Source organism: Ascidiella aspersa, chromosome 3 (assembly GCF_963924565.1).
Source record: "Ascidiella aspersa chromosome 3, kaAscAspe10.2, whole genome shotgun sequence".
Taxonomy (NCBI): domain Eukaryota; kingdom Metazoa; phylum Chordata; class Ascidiacea; order Phlebobranchia; family Ascidiidae; genus Ascidiella; species Ascidiella aspersa.
In genome coordinates, this window is record NC_139449.1 from 18,680,238 (window position 1) to 18,698,779 (window position 18,542).

Below are 18,542 nucleotides of genomic sequence, written 5' to 3' on the forward strand. Positions count from 1 at the left end.
AACTCAAGTAGCCCTGCACACTGAAGATCTTCATACGGAGCAACAGCTATAGGCTACAACTTTAAAAGAATTCAAGTAACATAAAAGCAGCTTACTTCGTTATGTGGCAATACGAAATTTATTCCAAATGCAACGCAGCCTGGTGAAAAACTCGATACTTTGAGCGAAGCGAAAAACAACACGGTTATATAATATCAGGCAAAGATGGCAAAGACATAGGGTTACCCAAAAAAGAGAGATTAGATATAAAAAATCAAGAAAACAACATAGCTGTTAAAAATAGTAGAATGTACAACGGTTTGTCACAAATAAAAACGCTGCCATACAAACAATCGTACAAGAAAAATTCAACATTCGAACAAATGTATTTTACGTGCATTAGGACAATGCGGTTTGTAAAACGCATTTACAAAGACCTTTCGCCCCAAAAAATGTTTTGTAGGGTTTAAAGATACAAAAAATAGTTCATACGATAAGCTCATTTTCTACAAAAGTAGGAAGACTAACAATAAAAACCCTTATCGTTCGCAGAGGTACTACATATCAAAAGATTAATAATAAAAACCCTTATCGTTTGCAAGAGGTATTACATATCAAAGATGCAGGTTATGTCCAAGAAAAATGAAATTTCTTGTATGAAATCATCTTATTCCGGATTAGTTGTACATTTAATACAGTATCGGGAAAAGCAGACAAAGGCGATGAAGTAAATATGGAGTTTTCACAGAAGTCAAAGAATGAAAACTATGTCAGTCAAGCTAAATGACTTACCCAAACACACACTGCATAAGACATTGGTTCGCAAGATTTGTTTTGTCACGGACCTCATTTAAAACATTACCTAGCTTACAAACCAGTTGATGTTTTAAAACTGATCCCAATCAATATTTTACAAATGTATTTTTGTCGATTTAAAATAATAAAGTTATCTCCAGCAACCGTTGCCATAATAATAAAAGAACTGTAAGTTGCAAGTACACTCCAGGACGCCCGTGACCTATGTCCGCACCCCTAGGGAATTCCCCTGGTTGGTAATTACTGGTATAAGGAATACAAAACAAACACAAAGCAGCACATGGGTGCGTGTAGTACGAATGAGCAGATGTCTTATTTCAACGCTTGGTAAAACCTGTTGAGCAATTCGAAGGACAAAAAAGCAGATGGAATGTGAGTGCTAAACTTACAAAACAACGATCATCAACATTCCGATTTAAAAGATTTTAGACATAATTTATTCGTGTTAGGCAACAGTGGATGATTGCCTTAGTGGAGCTATCGAAGGTGGTTAATCGGCCAAGCACCTTGTAGGAAAAACGAAAAACATAAAAAGGGTTTAATCGAACTAAAAGCACAAAAACGTAAATAATATACAAACTTGTATCGAGCTGCATTGAGGAAATCTGTTGGAGAAGTATATTTTAAAAAGGCGGGGAATGCATACAATGGCATTTTACTAACAGAATCCAAGTTTAAACTCGTGGCTCAATAAAACAGCTTGTGAAGCTTATTGAACGCTCAAATAGTTTTCCAAGCAAAAACTTATTGGTCTCTTTTTATAACGCTCCGCACCCATTGCTCTCCCTTTACGGACTCGTCGCAAAAAATCAACCAAAAGCACGCATTCCGCCTTAAAAAGGGTGGAGAGTGTATCACGCCACGTAGTGGTTATTAGAACTGTCCAGCGACTGGCCTACGCCGAGGTCACTGCTGGAAGACGCCGACGGCTTCCGGTCGCTGTAGCTCGAGTCCGAGGTGGCTTCGTTTGCGTCGTCCGTCACCGACCGGCGGGCGCCGTTTATGACGTGACTGAGCGATTTGCGCACCCGGAGCATAGCGAGTCGCGACGATGGCCGGGCCGACCAGCATTCGCACATGGTCGCCACGAACGACGAGACGATCTGTTGGGAACAAGGGATGGCGAAACCGTTAACAAGCAACAGTTGAATGTGTTATCTAATTGAATATGAAGACACTGGAAGCCGGTTTCCGCCGCTGACGCGTCCGTTTGTCAAATGAAAAAAATAACGCAGGGAATAAAGAGGAAAAGATACATCAGACACAAAGTCCCAAAGGAATACAGATGTGTTTTTGCTGCAGTGGCACTTTTATTTTCGCAGCTTCGCCCTTGAATTGCTAAACTATACCAGAAATCGACGGTTCTGACCGTAGAAATTAAGTGTCCTATTCCATTTTCAACAAAAATTATTGAAACGAGTAAATTGTATATTGACGTCGGATTGTGTGGCCTGATGATTGCAGTCTATGTCAACATAAAGCGCCTTCCGACAAGTCAAGGATTTTCTAACCAAAATCACTAAATTTTATATGAAATTTGCACAAACACATTACTGAGGTAAATATACTTTTAGCAACTTTATTCGAATTATTAAAATACCTAAATCCTAAACAAGAGGGCTATACGCTGAGGTTAAAGGGTTGCGCTACGGCACACCCTCTTTCCCACAATCACCAACTTTCAAGAACCAACAATTACTGTGAAACGCAGCAATTAAAATAGCTATCGAGTCGCTTTGGCGGACGATTGACAAAACAGAAAGCGTTTTATTATTAAACATTTATTTTTAAATATTTGAATAATGACATGTGGCGTAACGGCGTTGTATAATGCATGCGTACTGCGATAAACAACCTTTTATATTTTTCTTAATAAGAATTATTTGGTGGTTCTAATTGCCATTAAGAACGATCCTGCACAACGACCAGAGTAGCAACACCTGATCTGCTTTTAAATTTGATACAAAAGTAACTAGACACAAGCCTTTACTCACAGGATGAGCGCTCCACTGAGGTCGGATGTCGGGCCGGATGTTTTCGAGCACAACGACCTTGCGCATCTCGTCAAAGTCAGGGTCGCTTCCCACCATGTCGTAGTAGGGAACATGGTATTCGTTCACGTCCACCGAACCTGCAACATCAACAGCGTCGTTGTGTTCTTAGTTGGTCGTTTTAGGCTGACCGTTTTAGGGCGGTCTAAGAATGTTTCGCAAAGTACATTTTGCTAGTTTTGAGCCGTCAGTGTTTTACGAAAAATGAAAGTGAAGATTCGACTGCTTGTAAAATTCGCAGATCTATTAGCGTCAAAAATAATTTTCGTTTTAAGTAGAATACTTGATCCTCAGGATTCGAGTACCTCGGGAATTCTGTCGTTTATGTCGGGTAATTGGTACCGCTTTGATTTTATAAAGCGCAACGCATTTTTTAGAAGCGAAATATTGCTCTAAGGGAGTTTGATTAGTGCCTGCCGCCGCGGTAAAATATTTATGGTGCTTGCTTTAAATGTGACCAGGGTATGAGGCGTCAGCTTTATTTTCGGATAGCGGCTAACGTGTAATGCGGTGCAGGGATTTTTTAAACGGACAGATTGTGTCGAGTTCATTGTGTTGCATCACACATAGTATATACAAAATCACGTTTTTGTTTTTTATGTAGTTACTAGATGAAATACCGACGTTGTCCATAGGTTAAATAGAGTATTTACCAGTTTAATTTTAACTAATACCAGGGTAATGTAGTTCTACTCGCTATGTTAATTGATTGCACCTGCAATAAACGCGATAATTTGCGAAATCAAACTGAATTTTGCGTGTCCGGTTTTCTTCTCTTTACTGCGAAATGCCGCTTTAGAGGACGCACCTGAAACGTTGATGCGATTGGCGATCTCCCACATGACGAGCGAGAAGCTGTACACATCGGACGACTTAAAAGCCTCAAAGCAGTCGTCGTGCAAGCTCTGATCGAGCACCTCTGGCGACATGTAGCGGACGGTGCCCTGACGACGCGAGCGATCGTACGACCCGACATCCACTTTGTCGACCGCCCTGTGCGAAAAAAACGAACTCTGATAAACAACGAAATCAAAAACGGTAACCCTTCTGGCTTTTAAGTTAATTACGTGCACACGTAGCGGCAACAGGGATAAGCGTCTGCGGATATTATGGTCTATCCAAAAAAAATATGAACGAAGAAACCAAAAATCATATTGCTCGTTAACACGTAATACCCGTACCAGCCAAACACCCTTTTTTAAATTAGGTTTTTCTAAAGTGAAAAGACATATTCGGGTTTCATCCTAAGTGCTGGTATGCAAGTGTGATTTGGCCCCACAGAGTATTTTTTAAAGAACATATACTTAAAAAAAGGAAATTATGTTAATTGTTAACCTAAAATAAAAAAAAATATACAGAATGTATTACGGTTATGAACTGAAAAAAAACACTCAACCAAGATAGGGATGTGCATTTCTGTTCGTTTTGCATAAACATGGCATAATCACAACATAAATAGAGACAAAGAAGAAAAAAATTAGCCGAATACCAAGTTGGTAAGGACAGGGTGCCCATTAATTACCTTGTGTATCGCACGGCCAATCCCATGTCGGCAATACAGCATTGCCCGTCACGCTTCACCAAGATGTTCTTCGACTTGACGTCACGATGAGCGATTGCCGGTTTTCCCTTAGTGCCGTTGATTTCCATGTGAAGATGGGCCAAACCTGTTTAGTTGCAACAGAATATGATATTGCGGTCTTTGTCGTCTTAATGCAACCTTCTGCATATAATGTTTGCATTGCTCACTGTAAGCACTTTGAAATAGCCCCTTTTACAGGGACGGCGAATCACTGGCCCGCGGATCGCAGATTTTTAGCGACTTACTTCCTTTTCTCATCATACCGAAATATATTAAAATATTTAGGTAATTCAGTTATTATTTCTATAACGGCACTGCTGCTGAAAACCATGCTGAAAATATACACTATACTCATGATGTGAAGCTCCCTTTTAAATTTGTATGAAAGCATAAATATTTGCGAAATCTTTTTCAAAGTTGTTTTGCTATTCATATACATGCGTATCCCTATTTTCGCATGCGTATTCTCTAAGTTTTTATTTTTTACAATTGAGCGAAGAGAGGAGTTTCACAAACCAAGAAAATGGATTTTAACAAATAGCCACAATTTTAGACATTTTTTTGGCATTTTCTTGAAATTCGACTTCAGTTGCATTTTTGCGCACAACTCCCAACGTAATAACATTTTTCTTAAGCTTACTTGTTTTACAGCGTTACAAGGTGTGATGATTCATATGAAGCGCGCTGTAAAAATTATGGCCCAACTCTGATTTAAATGTATGACCAACATGTGTTTTTAACGTAAGGTCTTTGTGACCCATGCAGTAAAAAAGGTTCGTTATACGGTTTAGTTCCGCTTGTTTAAACTACAGGCACATACGCGAAGCGTATACAGAGTTTAGAATGCTACTATTTGGTCATGTTTGGCGTTTTGAGAGTATTTTAAAGGATATAATTTTGCTTTTTTGTTGCGAAATTATCAAAACTATGATGAAAAAAATTAGCAACGCTTCCATATTATTTAAAATATACAAATGAGACAGTTCAAAAAAAAAGGGGGGGGGGGGGGAATTTACCGCTTCTATTTTAGAAAGCAAGCCCTTTTTGTCCTGGTGTGTTGTAATTTCCAAAACAATCTTCCCACGATCTAAAAGGGCGTTTTGATCATTGGAAAATTGTACGGCAAGGTGCGTATTATGACGTTTGCAATGCCACACCTAAGAGGGCCGTTTTAACTGTTTTTCTTTTGATGTGTTATGCAGCAGTCAGTCGAAAGTGTCAAATATGATGATTCAACAAAGTTACACCTTAAATAAAAAAGCCAAGGTTTTGTCATTACACAACCAGCAAATCAATATGAAGCGTGAAGAAATTTTCCTTGGTTTGAGTACTGGCTGGTGTCAAATGGAGATTTCTCTTAATCGGCGTTTTTAAATTGTTTTACGGGTATACATACCTTTGCTTAACTTACAAACAACAGTTTGGTAGGATAAATTTTTCGCGAGGGGGTTTACCATTTAACGCCTTTAGGCAACATTTGGCTGACTGCCGAATTGACCAAAACCTTTCAGAATTTCGTTCGTATAAATCCTGCCAAAATTGGAAGCCCGAATGAGGAGATTTTAATTATGGTTGTTCTAAATCTAATTAATCGCCTCCAGCAGTGAGGATTCTTTGGCGGCAATTTTTGTAGTCGAATTGTGACGGTAAATTGACTTCGGCCTTAACATACTGTCTTGCTATGACGTAGCGATTCTTGAGCCAACCCAGGCGATTCTGCCCACAAATCGAAAACGAAATAACGTGAGTAGACTCAGCATATTTGGGGGCTTTGCATTATGCATTGCAATAAAAACACTAAAAAACACGGGGATGATGAATGTTTTTACCTAATTCTGCTAATTAGCCACACAAAAGGTAAATTTTAAAGGCAACTAATAACTAAAAAGAATAATACATTTCTGGAGTACCGATTGCTTAAAAAAGTAAAATTCATTCAAACACGCTATTAATTCCGTTTTTCTTGTGATCAAACTTAATACCAAATACGCATCACATAATTAGCAATTTTGAGGCTAAACCATGCTTAACTGGTTTACAAATCAATAAAATACTTTTTTTTTCTTCAATCATGAACTAAATTGTGTACACACTACAGATCTCGCCAGAGAAATCTACACGTTGAAACAGATCGTATCTAATCTAAACATCGCGGCCTTCTAAATGCGTCATTCTGTCCGACAAAAACATTAGTTTCGGATTACTATTTCCGAAGCATTTCATGCAACATGCGTGTTGTCAGTTCTGAGCATACAAACAACAAGTACACCAAGTATTTAAAACATATTTGCTTATTTTTAATAAATCACTTGACCTAATCATTCAAGTTATAGTTTATTAGCTGAAGGTTTCTAAATCACTAACTACATCACCTTACCAAAACGAAGTTACGGCTCTAATTCGAATTGGCATACAAAAATGGCAAACTTAATGTGTAAAACAAAAAATCTCCTCGCCCTTACAGGTAAACGCCTCATTCCAATTAAGAAACTGATAATGATGTTCTCTTTTTGTGGCGAAAAATATATTTTTTTAGGAACTTACAAATAACTGACTTTGATTAGAACCTAAATGTCTTAAAGAGCATTTCTGGTATACAAAAACAAAGTAAGTTTGGTGGTCGGAAATTTGTACTAGACAAGACCAAATCCCTGTGACATTAATGCAGTCACAGAGTGTGCTGGGCTCACCTGAGCTTGCCGAGTGTGCCAGTTTGAGAGCTTCGGACACGCTGAGAACTTTCCACTGCAAGTAGTCGTACAGGCTTCCCTGCTCGTGATATTCGGTGATCAGAAAAAGCTGCGTCCACGATCCGGTGCCCGAAATGTCGGCTGCGACGAAACCTGAAAAAATTGAAAAAAGTCGTGGTAACGAAGCGTCTCTACTTAAAAACAGTGGATTTCGATTTCGATTTGTATCACGCTAGCATTTGTGATGTATATGCGCTAAAGTCATGTTATTACTGCACAGTCCTAGTCAGAAATATTAAGGTGGTTACAACATTGTATATTTAATAGAAAACGTCATTAAAACCATTCTTTAATTTAATGAAGTGGTTCGGGTTGTTTAAAGTAGAAGGGCAGATTAAAATCACAGACCTGCAAGTCAAAATCAGAGGTGTGCAACAAAAGGCCCGGACTCAGGGTCCGGCCCGCGGCACCAACTTTTGTGACCCTCAAAGGTTTCGTTCAGTAGTCTATTTAACCATTTATATCGTGTGTGTTGTTTTTAGGTTTTAAATTCGCATTATTACGAGCCTAAAATGACAAGTGTTGCATCATTGATAACACTGCCATCAAATTTTGCCTACTGCAGATATCCCCATTATTGCGTGATAGCGTATACACAGCTCTTTGTAATGAAATGAGGTATGCGTAATTACTTCAAAATGCAGAGCTCGCAGCTGAATAAATACAATAAGTATTGATGGGTCACTGGCCAGCTTTGATAGGTTCACTGGCAAACCATGTTTCTTGGATAACATAAAATACAATGCCTTTTTCAATTGCCTCTTCTATTCATTAAGTGTACAGTAATACTACACAAAGGAGTGTCGCAAAATTTGTTTATTGAGTCAATATTTTATATTCGAATTTGACCGCCATGGAAAACAATTACATGCCCCTCGTCTACCCCAAATATTAGTTAATGCGAATCTAGCAAAAAATCTATCGAATCCCAAATATAAAGTATTTATTTTTATTTAGTTGGTTAATATTTTTGAGGGGTGTGGAGGCGGTTAAAATAAAAAAGTTGTTGCTAACATAATTATGTAAAATTTATTAACAACTTTAGTTGAAACAACAGATGTAACAGATGATACATTGCAGCAGTGTTGTAAACAAGTCATTTTAAATTGACTTAAGTCAAGTCAAGTAATTTGTCCGAAAGACTTAAGTCAAGTCAAGTCATTTTTCCCAAATGACTTAAGTCAAGTCAAGTCGTTTGAAAACAGTAACAAGTCATTGACTCAAGTCATTACAACACTACATTACAGTATCACGGTTGTTGTTGTTGTTCAATTAAAATTTGCACATCATTAGCGCGAGTTGCTCCCATCAGGATTTGCCTGGACAAAATAATACTCGACAAAAATGTCAGCATGTCGTCTGCGAATTTTAGTACCAACTAATTATTTTTTTGCAAATAAATAAACTTGCCTTTATTTGGGTACGTTTACATAGTTTACACATGGCCGGCCTCAAATGTTTACTTGGCTATTGAAAGCGTAGCACTTTTACCATGTTCGGTTAGCTTGTTAACTTCGTTTTTGTAGTTGTATGAGCGTGTACTGTATAGTTAACGAGTATATGTCCAAACTTCATCTGTTATCATTCAAATTCTTAGGATCCAAAATTAAAAATAAACAAGGTATATCTCAGTTACGTAATAGAAGAAAATAATTAAAGACACGCGTAAAAAGGCACGTTGTAAGGTACGTGACTTGCGATTTAATTTAATCAACGTTTGTTCGCGGCCGTAAAAGCCGTTTGAAATATTTCTGGTCAATGTGGAAGTGGAGCGGCACGAGCAGACGTTAAAAGCATCTCATGAAGGGATTTAGTTCGTTTGCACAGCTTGCAAGTTTGCAACGTGCGGCTGTGATAAATCCGCAGGTCTACGCCTACTCATTACTTCTAATTCTTTTACATAATATCGCTATTTAAGTAATAGTTAATACCACTAACAATAGGCACACTAGCAAAGTGAATAATTACAATAAACCGTCGGTTTAAAACTATAACGTAGCTAAGATGTCGCTCGGATTCGACCTTTGCTTAATTAAATCCTGACAAGGTTGACAAGGTTGACAAGGCTGCGTATCTTCAGACAAAGAACGTCGACGACGGAAAAGTCACAAGGTTTGCGCCGTAAGAGCTTTTGGTTTGCTAGGTTGAGCAAATAACCTTGGCGAGCGAATGACACAGTTTGCGTCTCATTTTGACGGGCTCGGCTATGAAGAGCTACTATGAAGAGTCAGTGGTATAACTCAAGCAGAAATCGCCTCTCGAGATCTGTGCTTCTCGCTAATCCGACAACAAGCGAAATGCATCAAAGGTATGTTTTCGAATCAAACCTTGCGTATAGATTAGCGTGAACCGCAGGGTTGCGCGCCAGGCAAATGACCTTACCAATAACAGCGGATTAAGATACGACCTTTGAGAAAAAATATCGCGCCAAACGTTCGTGATGTTGTAGTTCAAACGTCGCTCTGATAACAAGAACCGCTCGTTTGTTTGACAAACCCTACTTATCATTTAAGAATCTGCTTTGTACAAAGCACTTAAAGTACCGATATGTCACTGAGACAAGGGTAAATACTGCTTAAAACTGTGTATTTTTTTCGATAAAATATTTCTGATGTAAAATGGTGACGATAGACTGTGCATCTATTGGTTCAACTTGGACACAACAAATAAAAATACGAATGCAGTGAAAGAGACTAGGACGACATACACATTGCCACTGTTAATCACGCGCGAGGACTTACCGAGTATGTTCTCGTGTCTCAGCATCACAGTCTGGTATATCTCGGTCTCACGAAACCAGCTGTCTTCGTCCTTGGAGTAGAATATCTTTACCGCTACCTTTTCCTCCCGCCACTTGCCCAGCATCACCTGCACGAAACAGTTAGTGAATAAAGCGATCGAAAGAAGTTTAAACTTTTTGATATTACAGGAAATAATGTTCATTAACTGAAGATGATACAAGTTCGTATTGAAACGTCCTAATCAAGATGATGTCGATCTACTCGACATCTTTGGCTTTGAGATTTATTATCAAGCTACATTATAGATCCGTCCATAATGTACCCAAGTATATTTAGGTTAGGTTTTTTATTTGACGCGCATAGTCAACAACGTAAGACGGTAAAACGATTTCAATCAGTTTCCTTTGTTCACAAATTTCCTTTAAAATAAAAGAACAAACCCGAGACCCTCACCGTTCCGTAACGTCCGCGACCGATTTCCTTCACCATTTCGATTTGTTTAGACACAGTGCGCTGCACGAGAAGTGGCATCCCTGAGCCAGACGAGGTCTCCACGAGTGAGGGCCAGCCGTTGGTCCCCTCGCAAGTCCCCCGATGCTTACCGTTGGCGAGGCAGTGCCGCGTGTTGCCGTACAGCACAGGGCAGTCGGCGTGCTTATTTTCGTTTTCGATCTGAATCCGTCGTTTCGCTTCGCGTCTGCATAACCTGCCGAGAACAGCAGAGAAATACTCATTGGCGCAATACAAACGTTTCTGCCGCCCCGCTAGTGTTGGGTCGGTTTTCGTACCAACTTACGCGGGTCTGGGATAGCAAATTATCGAAAAAATATAAACCATTATTTCTGTGGATAATACACGTTACGGTGAACGCTATAACGAGTAAAGTTTTCACCTTGATTTCCCACTTAAACAAACTTGTTTCGAAAATGTAGGTTTACAACATTTTATTTTCACCCGACTAACAGTCACTTGGATTTCAGCTGGCAAAAGTTACTATAATTATGATACACTAAAACCTAAAAAAAACAATCTCGCAAAATGTTTCAAATAATTATCTTAGCTTTGCATATCTGATGAAAGCTGGATTTGAAGTTTGGCAGTTCTAAGGGAATTCACAGTACTAATTTAAACTAACCTAACATTACCTTTGATATGGTGGAATTGTGGGATAGGTATATATATATTGTTCGCGGACTCCAAACGGTTTCGGTCCATAGGGGGTTTATGCGCATGTGGCAGTTTCGCAGCTGGCCCATTTTGCCGACGCACGTGTTGGCTTGGGAGTTACTTTTAGGATATGCACTAACTAATGTGATCGCAACAATTCCTCTGTCAGAACAAAATGTTGAATTAACAGAATTTATTGTTTTTATTTCAACGTGGAGTATATTTGAATCATTTGTGGGCAAATACAACCTAAAATCTTGAGTGTTTTTTAGCCCTAACTCGCAGCGCTTCTAATAAGACGTATATTTTATTTAATATAACCTAATTTAAAAAATAGACTTAAATGGTGCTCCTTAAAGTTATTATGTTTTCTCCTTAAATTATAACAGAATACACGGCAGATCTATCAAAATAAACCTAGCGAAAGCTTGTACATTTTATAGCATGATAATAATTTGTTAGTGTATTTGTAAATATTAATCATCTATTTTTTATTTGTGACACTATTAAAGTTAATCCCGTCAGGAAGTGTTGTAATTCTTCTGAATATTTCCCATCGCCACTCATGAGGCAATAGTAAAATACAGTCTTGTAAAAACAGACGTTTGTTATTGTTGACGCTTGATGGCGGCCAGTGGAGGAACCCGAGACAAGCAAACACAGTAGAATTTAATGCTCTGCGGGAGGTCGGGCGAAATCCACGGCAAGCGGCAAAAAGAATTCGAATTCGACATTTCCTAAGTTTAGTCGTTTACGCTTGGCATTTTTACATAGGATTGTAAAACAGTCTCTGGACAACTATCGATAAAACATTTATTTACAGTGCATCCTTTCATGAATTGACTCACAACGTTTCAGTCTCAGATGAAGTCACGTTTATAGCATAAGTATGTGAACAATTAAGTCAAAATTTTGCCATTTGGTCACTAACCAATCAACTTAAGCACACAGACCACACACGCGAACCAGGTGTTACAACTGTACATAGCTGGAAAATGTGCTGGGTCCGGTTGTGAGTGCGCGACTGGCGTGGATATTAAAAATTCGACACAAGGTGCTAGTTTTAAAAGCGGATTATCGTCAGCGCGCCGCGGCCTTCGGAAGTCAACTGTTGCGACAATAAACTGAAAGCTTCGAATTATCGAATCCAAGCCACCATGAACATTCTTACCTGGCCATGATAAAATGAACTCGGTAAGGAGTTGCTTCAAATAATCGCAGGCCGCGGACGGCTTTGTTGGCGCACCTGCGTTGCACACCTGCGTCTCAACAGTCTCCTTTCAGGCGACAATAATTGGACGCAACTTTATAGGACAAGACAATATTATGGACACCTGACACAATTTTGCAGCAAAACGTTTACCTGCCAGGGCAATGGGCGAGACTTTGCAAATAGGGTAATGCAAGCAATTCTAACATTAAAAGTCACTTTTGACACGCAACTGATAACTGACTTTTTAAAATTGCATTATATATGTCAATAACTGTAATATAATGCCATACCGTTTCTGTTGCTACATATACTTCAATTAAGTCACCTACTAAAAAACAAGACTACCATAAGCATAAAAAATAATTATATCATTTAACTATAGTTACTTAAAAGCAATTTTTGTTTGTTTGTTTGTTAACTGTCCGGCACAAGGTTTAATATAGGTAACATTTAAGTCTTAATTCTGACTTATAAATTTTGTTACATTCAAGTTAGCTTTTTAAACCACAACTTACCTGACAGTGTAGATGAGAATAGCAGTACCAAAGAGGAGTACAAACATAACAACGATGACAACAATAATCACAAAGTTCAATCCTGCAGTTGGAATAGAGGAATATGTATTTTTATTTGGGTGATGTAATTTACTTTAATCAAACCAAACTGAAGGTTAACGATAATTACCAACAGGGTCTTCAGGGTCTGGTAATGTCACATCAAGCTTGTCATTGCACAAACTGCCATTGTTGCAACACTTTAAAACTGTTGGAGTAAGGAACTTTGGGTTGGCTCGCTCCTGAATCAGAACATTAAAATGTTAAATGATTTTTTTTAGGTATTCACTTAAGATTAGGATATGTAAAATTCAGACTTAATAGAAGGCATTTACCAACTTAAACCAAATTATATGTGGCAAACTTACATTACATTGATCAAGATAGTCTGTTTGTGGACCCAAACAACCAGCATGAACTTCGACTTCACCTGCTTCATTAATTATTGACTTCTTGTAGCATTTAGCTGAAGATTAACAATTTACAAATTAGTAAATATATCACAGATTCAAAAATGCACTGTTTATATGAAGAAAAAATAATGTATAAACTAATTTAGTAAACCCAGCACAAGTCAAAAGTTAACACAACAAAAATGCTAATCACCTTAAATGTCAATGACAAACTCTTGTCTACTGTCATTTAGCCAAATTAAAAAAAGAAAAAAATATTTTACAAACCAATCATTCAGTGAAAACTTATTGAAAAACAAAAAACACAAAGGGTTTAGATTATTACCTTTAAAAACAAAAGTTTTCATATCTACACTGTTATAAATCATACTTACCAAACTGTTTCAATTCGCAAGTCGAGTTATCTTCTAAATTAGGACAGTCAATTAGACATCGGCAGACTATAGGTGTGTAAGCCATTTTTTAATTTTGTCAGTAAACCATTCAGATGTTATACTTTTTGTATAAATAATCCATCAAATATAACATACCACAGTATGTCCAAATACAAGCAACTTCAAATTGCATAAACTATACACCTAAAACCTGTTGAAATAAAACATGGTTTGAATTCAGACAAAAAATAGTACTGCCAACTTCAGAGTACTTTTGAAATCCATTCATATTAGTGGCGCCGAACTATATCTGACCAAACCACATATTTCAATGATTATTTAACTAATTTGGAAGGCTGTTCAGGAAGAATTCAACAGCAATACACGACCATTATATCCGGTGTTTATCAATTAAATGCCTTATCATACATGATAAAACAGTTGGATAAACTTACTTGTAAAACTAGTAATATAGTTTCAATTTGATATCTAAGTCTACCAAACACTTAAAAACCTTTTTATAAAATTAGTCATTTGTGCAGATAAATTTTACAGCAGCTACATGTAATAAATCTAACTATAGAACCATAAATTCATCTATCTGCTAACTAACAAAGTGTTAAAAACGATAATTTTCGCTATAAACAACTTTCTGATAGCAAAACACTGCCAGCACTAAAATCCGTTAAAAATCAATAGGAACAGCGCCAACAACACCGGGCATTTGAGGTGCGCCGCAGAGCCTTGATACAAATTCGATTCACAACGCAGTTATTTGGTGGCACGGCGTCGTCTTTCAGTAAGTCAATCTTCGCTCTCGAAAACAAACCTCGGCCGCCTGTAGGCCTTTTGCGTCAAACAAAGGCAGCACTCCAGCGACTACGGCTGGAAGTGCGCGTTTTCGGCTCCGTCTTAAAAGAAACGCGTCCCTTACAAGAAGATTCACACCTCGGCCGCCGTAAATCAACACGCCACAGGCTTTTATCCGCAATTAAGTAAAACTCGGCTTGTCCATTAACGAGGCGTCAATTACTTGTGGGATAAAGCGCAATTAAACTCTCGGCGAGCTCCTGTTACCGATCCAAAAGTGCACACAAACATATCGACAGCCTTTCTTGAAAAAGGCAACTAGGAGAAGAAATAATTACCAAACGGAAAAGCCCAACCTCACACTAGCGGTTCACGGTCGCCGAAAGAGTCTGAAGGCGCTACAATTTTTGTCACGGCCTTGGATTACTGAGCAGTCCCGATGTAGCCAGACCGAACAACTGTAAACAATTGAGCACAGAACGCAGTCTGCCAGTCTGGCGCCTTGGTGACGACCTATATTGGGCAACGCGTCTCGCTAGCAATTCACTGCACAGGAAAGCTAGACCACATCTCGGCTGTACTACCACTTAAAAGACGTAAGACTCGTGACGTTTTAGCCCTACCCCAATCAGTTTTGGATAATCTGCCACAAGTTTTGGTAGTTTTATCTTAACGTTCAATCCCCAGTGTTGTTCTGATAAATCTCACCAAAAAAATAATTTAGAGAAATGTCACGTTCTGAATATGCTTGCTTGGTAAATGGTAAAAACCTCTTGTTTTCTCACTCCTCTTTTTAGGGTATATACTTTATTGTCCCCGAGTAATACAATTTCTGTATTACTGTGTATACTATTTAAGTATAACACTGTAATGCATTACTACTAGACTGATTTATATAATTCAGGTTTTCTCATATAACTATAAGTTTACCATTCACAAGAAAAAATGTCATTTGTTACATTTTGAAATAGAACATAAGGAAGTTTATGTTTCTCTCTATAAATGTTGTACAGCAAACTATATGTTTTTTTATATCTAATTCTTTAAACAAGCAATGTAATTCAGTAACAACAAATGAAAAACAAAAACAACCAACAGGAAAAATGAACTGTACTTTTTTACAAAAGGTCATATTTTATTGTTATTAACAGTAACAAATTAAATTAAGTTATGAAAAAAGATATCTCCATTCATATGTAAGCTCTTCTCTAAACCATGGACTAAAATTTTACAACAAATCATTTTAATAAATAAATCAACCCACTGAGATTGAACCGTTGATATGTGCTACTGAAGTTGCACAACCCATTAAGACTGTTTAGTATTTTTGTTAAAAACAATTATCCCAAAAAGCTTTGTGACTGTTGTTTCATAAAACAAAGAAACAGATTTTTAATAGTTTCATACGAATAAAACACTTTTGCTTAAGTCATTTAGTTATACTTTAATACTTAAAAGTTGTAGATACTTAACTAATTGTGTTCCAATCATAACTATACACTGAACATCATTTTAAAGTAAGGTCAAATGGATAGATTATTTATGCCTATTCGGTGACCAGTCAAACTTCTTCATAAAATAAATAAAAAAAATCACTTTATAATCATTATTAGAGAATATATGGATTTTGGCCTGCTTTAAATTGACCAAAAAGGTTATTGTAGCCACCGGAAACACATTGGTTCAGGTAGCAGCAGGGAATGTAATGCTAATTTTACTACACTGGTTGAATTCTTAACATGAGTCAACCCGATACCTGAAACATAACAATTTCATGAAGACAGTACTTTTGTTTTAATTAATTAATTTGCATACAAAATATTATTTATAACAAAAACAATATGTCATATAAAGTCATTTTCGGTGACAGGTTTAATTTGTTTACACATGTTAATTGTACTTGTACACCTAGATTTTTTTTAAATAGTTGTAATTCCAAACTTAAGTTGTGCTTATAATGTTCATTTCATAACTGAAAAGTTAGCACACCAAGATATATAGCCAAATAGTGCCAAAAATGCAGAATGGGAAAAAAGTATATAATAAAATGTGCTAAAACATATAGAATTAAGATAATAATTCAATGAAAAACAAAACAAAAAAACAAAACAACTGGGCCTGGTCTAAAATCCTACCACAGCGTTAAAATAATTATTAAAGAAATACACAAAATTGGGTTAGGGTGTCTTTGGTGTAGGGTGGGTCAAGTATTATTATTTAATAATCTAGCTTTACCTATATACCCAAACGCTAATCTGCACCCTAACCCAAATATTGTTTGTTGTGTTAGGATTTAATTAATAAAGCAACACACAACATTTGGGTTAGGGTGGGTCAAGTATTATTATTACATTAATTCTACAAATTCATGCCTTTCCTTGCAATTTCAACTTTGGCAACTCGTTTCGTTACTGTTAAAATAAATGTGGTAGGATGCTAGACCAGCGCCGTCGTTTCAACACTATCATATAGTATATCTAAAAATGACAAACTAAAACAAGACAACTAACAAACTGTTTATTATTTCATACCTATTTTTGCAAACTAAGTATCTGAACGTTAAAATTGAAGCAGTGCGTTCAAGTTTCAACTCTTATTGAAAACGGGAATAATTCTGTGGGCAATTGCCGTGAAGCTACGACGCGACTGACACCTAGTGAAAAAATATATATTTATATCGTGTCGCTTGTGTTCTAAACTCTACTAAAGAACGGTTCAACGGAAGTGGAATGCAATTTTGAATGGGTGAACCAAGTTACTTATAGAAGGGAAAGGTGAATGATTTATAACTTTTCTGTTTGAGTGCATTGTCTTCATCAGTAGTGTTCAACCTTTTTGTAGTGGTGCACCCCTAAAGTTTTTGTGACGCACTCGTGCATCTTTTTATTTGAAACGAATACCGACGCCTTTTCCGAATCAGTAGAGCTCTCAAGATTTCCAGATTTTATAGCACTGCTTTACTGTCTTCTGTCCTTCTACTGCCTAGCCGATCTGAAATGGCGGTTCCCGCGGCAAAACGCATCGCTGAATAGTTCGGCAAAAACGGCTGCGATAACTACATTTGTGAGATCGAATTTTACTATAAATTAATTAAAACCATCATAAGTTCTAACGATTTCGATGTGAAACCAACAGCTCACTTGATGTATTAGGTGTATTTATCTTTATGTTTGAAGCCAATTTTGTTGTCATGTGCAGTAATTTTCTAGTTTTAATATGTAGGCAGTGCCGGATTAACCATTAGGCTATAGCCTTAGGCCCTGGAAAAATTCGGCCCTGAGTGTTTTTTAAGGTTAAATTTTTGTAGGGCTGATAGTGATACAGATCCAGTACCAGTACAGTAGTTTTTGCTTAAAAACGAACTGATTCGAGTCAATGTGCCTTGTGCGTGAGTAGGTTTTTTGGCAGTAATTAATTTTAATTTTTCATGCATATATTTTTATTACTTTTTGTAGCTTGATTTGCAAAATTCGACCATTATCTAGTTCAGGGTGGCATTAAGGTTGACAGCATCGCTGGCCACAATATTTTGTCAATATTCTTAACGGGCGACATATTTATAGTAGGCTAGATGCGTATATCGGCGACAGGGCGTATCAAAGATTTTCGTTTGGTCGGGGCATAAAATCTTCAAAAATGACGTCACAAAATTTCGTTGAAAAGTAACATTGAGAATGATTCTTAAAAATCGTGCGAAACATTTTTTGTGATACACGAGCTGTTTTAAGCAAAAGGATTCTGAGAGCCATTAACCCCATAACTGTAAGGTTGAAAACATTTGAAACGTTCGCGGGCAAAACAAACCGTGTGTTGTTTATCTTGTCAAAGTTTAAGTCAGAGAGGTTGCATACTACGTTATCGCTAAATAGACGTACACCATTCGCGCAAAAAAGTTTTAACTAGATTGATTTGGCTAAAATCGCATCTTGTAAAGAGTCAGGGCACCAGGGACAGTTACACATAAAACCTGCATATAAACTTTCCAGATCTTCGATATGATTGATCATTCATTAGTTTAAAGTGGCTGTTGTGTTTTCAATCACGTTTGCGCCTTGCTTCTTTACAGAGTCCAAATAAGCACAGTTTGTTGCA

The 18,542-nt window shown here is 37.3% G+C and overlaps 1 protein-coding gene across 2 annotated transcripts; it reads right to left on the reverse strand.

The window, feature by feature from the left end:
• Nucleotides 1-105: 105 nt before the first annotated feature.
• On the reverse strand, nucleotides 106-13,845 carry LOC146160557 (bone morphogenetic protein receptor type-1B-like). Of its 2 annotated transcripts, none has more exons than XM_083383659.1 (11): nucleotides 13,641-13,845; nucleotides 13,222-13,319; nucleotides 12,984-13,095; nucleotides 12,815-12,896; nucleotides 10,373-10,616; nucleotides 9,920-10,046; nucleotides 7,119-7,271; nucleotides 4,369-4,513; nucleotides 3,655-3,839; nucleotides 2,790-2,926; nucleotides 106-1,898 (listed from the first exon to the last, which is right to left on the reverse strand). In XM_083383659.1, the coding sequence occupies exons 1-11, from the start codon at nucleotides 13,723-13,725 to the stop codon at nucleotides 1,650-1,652; spliced, it is 1,617 nt and encodes a 538-aa protein (XP_083239785.1). In that variant the 5' UTR covers nucleotides 13,726-13,845; the 3' UTR covers nucleotides 106-1,649. The 2 variants fall into 2 exon arrangements, with proteins under 2 accessions (XP_083239785.1, XP_083239783.1); XM_083383657.1 differs by having other exon boundaries at nucleotides 10,373-10,625.
• Nucleotides 13,846-18,542: the final 4,697 nt, after the last annotated feature.